Here is a 4,562-nt window from a genome sequence, read left to right on the forward strand (position 1 = left end):
AGCTTCTTAGTGCTGTGCTGTAACCCGCTGCGCCACCAGGGAGAGACAGCTTGGCGAAATTTTACAAACTGTACCCATGCATTGTAACAAGCACCCAGGTCAAGAAACAAATGTCTAGCTCTTACAAATCACCTTATTTATAAGGGTAGGGTAAACCTACTGACTGACATTCAACCTTAAAGGAGAATACATTCTCAGGAAACAAGATATTAGTTGGAGCAAATGTGACAAAAGGTGACCAACTTCAAGAAAGAAAGAAAAAAGACCAAGTTCTTCAAAAAGTGATTCATCGCCACTATGAGCAGTTCAAAGCCAAGTGCCCCAGCCTTTCACTTCAGTGTAACTAACTTACACAAATCCAAAGACAGCCCAATCCACAGGCACACCCAATAATGCACACTCCATCCGCACATTCTAGAGTTCCAGACACACCAGGTGGGGGTAAAGAAGAGATCTCTAAGACTATTCTCCATTTTTCCTCAAGCTTAAAAGATTGTGCTAGTTCAGGAAGAAAACAACTATTATTTCAGTCCAGTTTTCACAAGTCCTGGTGCTAACCTGAGCAAAAACTACTTTCTTTTGGGTAATGCAGCAAATAAAGGGGAAATGGTTTAGGAAAACTCGATGTCCAAGACCCCCACCCCTAGAAAAGCAGGCGCATTCCTCCTATGAGACAGTAAGTATGTGATAAACAAACAGTAATTAGAAACTGTGTGGACCCCAGCACAAGGCACAAGAGATGCTGGCAGACCTTTACTGCAAACTCCTTCACCCATTTTACAGCAGAAAATTGACACATGAAACACACAACTGCTCAATGAAATGATAGTAATTAAAAATGAAAACTGTAGGGCCCTCCCTAGTGGTGCGAAGGATTAAAGCACAGCACTGAAAAGCCACTTCAGCATGAGTTTGATGCCCAATCTGGAGGTGACCAACACGGTGCAGCAGACCTCTCCTGACCCGCCCGCTGCTCCCCTCAGCAATAAACCTCATCAATCGGCCTGTTCTGCTCCCTAGTCTGTCTCTGGTGAATCCTTCCCTGCCCCTGTGCCTCTGGCCTGTACCCAGTTCTGTATGCATAAATAAATACATCCTAAAAGAAAAAATAAAAACTGTAAAGACCTCCAAGCTACTCAGAAAAATAGTACTGACAATGCTAAAGAGAGTTCAAATAGCAATCAGGCTATAGAAGCGAAGCAAAACTAGAAAGTCAATGCTGGGTTTCATTTCCATTTATAATAACAAGATTCTACTCAATGAACAGAAAAATCATTCCTATATAAATAGCTGTGGATTTTTTTCAGTCCCAGATAGGTTATAGGCAAAATCCAAAGAAACCTGTTCAAAGCATACTCTGTTCACTTCTTTGAAAATGAATGAGACCAGCCACTGTAACATCCAGGCTCTTCTAGTTAAAGGAGTGAAGATAAGAGAAAACCAAAAGTAAGAATAATTGACTATACTGAAGTATACTTGGCATGCCCCTGAACATCTCAACTTGGCAAAGATTCTGCCCTCACTCTCCAAAAGTAGGAGAGAAGGCAAGAATTTCTGGTTAGGAGACTGGAAAAGAGAACTATAACCGCTGCTTTTTTTTTTTAATCCAGCAACTCAAGGAACATCTGAAAAATGAGCTAACCCAGTCTGTCCCCTTAATCACCAGCAAGTGATAATGGAGAAAGGCAGGAGCATCAATTATTTTTTAATTAGCACTCCAGCCTTATGACAACCTTTGCACCATTCTGCAGTGTTAGCTTTTACTACTATGGGTGGTAAACCTGTCTGTATTAACTTCATCCACATTTACCAAACATGCCTCTCATTGGTCCCATTTCAAAACATTCAGAAACCACTGCTTTGCACAAACAAAAACGAAATGGCCCACTAATATTTTCTCTCTATCCCTCCGGCAAGCAGTCATTATCAACCCCACTTTGATGAATAAAGTATTAAAAACATACACAACATTTAACCTGAGCTTTAGAGTAGGAAGGAGTAAAAGGACAGTACAAACAGACTAGCAAAGAGCTCAGAGTTTAAATGAGTCTTCTCTCTGCCAAGCGTCTCTGCTGTAACATCAGGCCTAAACTGCTTTGCAGGAATCGCTTGCAGCTCTGTGCCGTCCAAGGGATGGAAATCGTATTTCCTGCATGTGTGAGATTAAAACCCACTGCACACAGAGCTGAGCTTAGTGTGCACTAAGTCCGCTTCAAGCAGTTCACCACACTGCTAGATTCATAAGCCCAGATACAGGGTAGAACCAGAGGTATCTGGCATATTGCTGCACCTGAACTGTTCATTAAGTACTCTTATCTGCAGTCACCTGCCCACCTCACAGCATCATTCTCCACTAATTCAAATTAAAGAGACTATAATCTGCTCACATTTAAATTATGACAAACAGGAACATTGTAAATATCACACATCTCAATCTATGCTGCCAATTAGGAGGCCCTTAGGAAAAAAAAAAAAAACACCTGATCATCTTATATATAGTAATTTGCCCTAATTAGTGGATAATGGTTCAGATATAATTTGCTGACTACCCCTACATGGTAACGATCATATTTAACATTTTAGAACACCCAAAATTAGCCTCATTATCTGATGGTAAAATGTTCCCTTTCAACTTACACATCCTGGGACATCCTGAACTTGCTAAGCCTGAACTCTTGTACGGGGTGGGAATGCAGTTCAATCAGTACAGCAGGTTTCAGGAAGATACATTCTCAGGCTACATCTTCTAATGAAGCCCACCGAGGGCTGCAAGACTCTTCCAGAAAGGCTTACTAAAATCCTGGAAAAGCAAGAACCTGCAGGAAACACAGGATACTAATTCTAAGGTTAAAGATCGGTGCCAACTATGAGTGTAACTTAATCTCAAGCCCTTAGGCTTGTCTGTTTTTCACAACAAACTTTTTCAATGTCCAGTTTCAGGAAACCCTTCAAATCACTAAACAGCTACAGCAACCATGAGTTGCTCTGACTTTAAGTTGCTCCCAGAACCAGGCAGGTGACAGCAGCCTGGACTTGGGCAAGATAGGCAGCTGGCAAAAAGTCGATGGCCCGTCCTCTCTCAAGCTGCCAGCAACCGCCCCTCCCACCCACCCCCAACCCCCCCACGTCCAGAGCTGAGCACCCAGGTGCAGAACAGAGGTAAACACCAATGAGGGCAAGGTGGAAGCAATGAGTCAGAGTAGCTCAGGAAAGCAACAACAAAATCTCACAAAGTAGCTTTTGGGCTCCCACAAGCAGCAGGGGGCTGCTTCCTTCCCTTTCTAAGTTTTCAGTTCGTTAGAAGTTTTTATTGCGTATCTCAACAAAATACATTATTCACGAATAAAAAGTAGAGAAAAGCCATTTTCAAAAGTTAAAAAAAAAAAAAAGGAAGCAATTTCCCTCGCCTATCACCACTTACTGAAACAGTCTGAGGAGTTTAATCTCAAGCATCCGCGAGATAATTAAACTCTAGCGATAGCTAAGCCCACAATGGGAAACTGAGGTCGGGATCTTGGGGCTTTCTAACGCGGCCGAACGACGTTGCCATTTCCCCCAATTAGTAAGAAATGACTTGAAAGCATGTATAGCAGTTCTGCAGCAAAGTTGAGAGAGTAATTCCTTTTCAACTCCATTACCCAAGTTTAACTGGTGACCCGACCAGGATTAGAAAAATTACTCTTCTTAAACTTCCACATCTCTGTGCCGATTACTGGAGACAGCAGGGGAAGGCGCACCCTAAAATTTCTCCTCCCCTCCCAAGCATCTTCCGCGGTTGCTAGAAAACAGCAAACGCCTGCACCCCCCCCCCAATTGCATCCACTTCGGGAGTCCACGGCCCGCCCGCCCAGCGATCCCCAGGCGCCCAGTCGGCAGGGAGGCGGCGCCGGCCCCTCTAGCCCCCACGGGACAACCGCGAGCCAATGCACACACCTGCCCGACGCACCCACCCGGCGTCTGCGGGCTGGGCGCAAGGAACCCGCAGCGCAGCGGCTAGGGGCCACATGTTCCCCCACCCCACCCCCAGCCCCAGCCGGGGGGCCCGGAGAGGGCAGGCCGCGGGCGTGTCCGGGCTGCACACGGACGAAGGGACCCTCACCTGAGAGCGAGTCGCCAACGCCATTCTGCCCAACGGGCCTCCCGCCTCCGCCTCCTCCTGGAACGCGGCCTCGGGAGCCTGGGTCGCCGCGGCCCGGCGCATGAGAACGCCCGGCGGCCGCGCAGCCCGCGCGCAGCGCCCCGAGCTCCGCACGGCAAGGGGAGGGGCGCACTCAGCACCCTGACAGGGGGAGCGCGCCGCGCCGCGTACTTGGCGCGGCCGCGCCGGGCCTAGGGACCTGGGTCACGGTCCCAAACTTTGCGGCCAGAGGACTTGGCTTCACAGGTGGCGCAAGAAGGGGTAGCCGTTGGAAGCCGCACCGCAGCACCAGCCAGTGTGGGGGCGCTGGGCTCCCCCCTGCAGTGAAGGGAGGGAGTGGAGCGGTCCGGCCGGGTTTCGCGCGGGAGAAATGAGCGGGGGCAGTCCCGGCGCAGCCTCCAGCTGGCACGGCCGCGGTACGCGC

At 47.9% G+C, this 4,562-nt stretch overlaps 1 protein-coding gene across 2 annotated transcripts in view; it reads right to left on the bottom strand.

Annotated features, from left to right (window-relative positions):
- Positions 1-4,205, bottom strand: part of CDCA7L (cell division cycle associated 7-like) — a 28,604-nt gene extending 24,399 nt beyond the window's left edge. For both annotated transcript variants that reach the window (XM_012720987.1, XM_012720986.1), the window contains exon 1: positions 4,100-4,205. In XM_012720987.1, coding sequence (XP_012576441.1) covers positions 4,100-4,201 — 102 coding nt within the window. In that variant the 5' untranslated portion in view covers positions 4,202-4,205. The remainder of the gene's footprint in view (positions 1-4,099) is intronic.
- Between the last annotated feature and the right edge of the window lie 357 nt (positions 4,206-4,562).

The sequence above is a fragment of the Condylura cristata genome, unplaced genomic scaffold (genome assembly GCF_000260355.1).
Source record: "Condylura cristata isolate star-nosed mole 26May11 unplaced genomic scaffold, ConCri1.0 scaffold00005, whole genome shotgun sequence".
NCBI classification, from domain to species: Eukaryota; Metazoa; Chordata; class Mammalia; order Eulipotyphla; family Talpidae; genus Condylura; species Condylura cristata.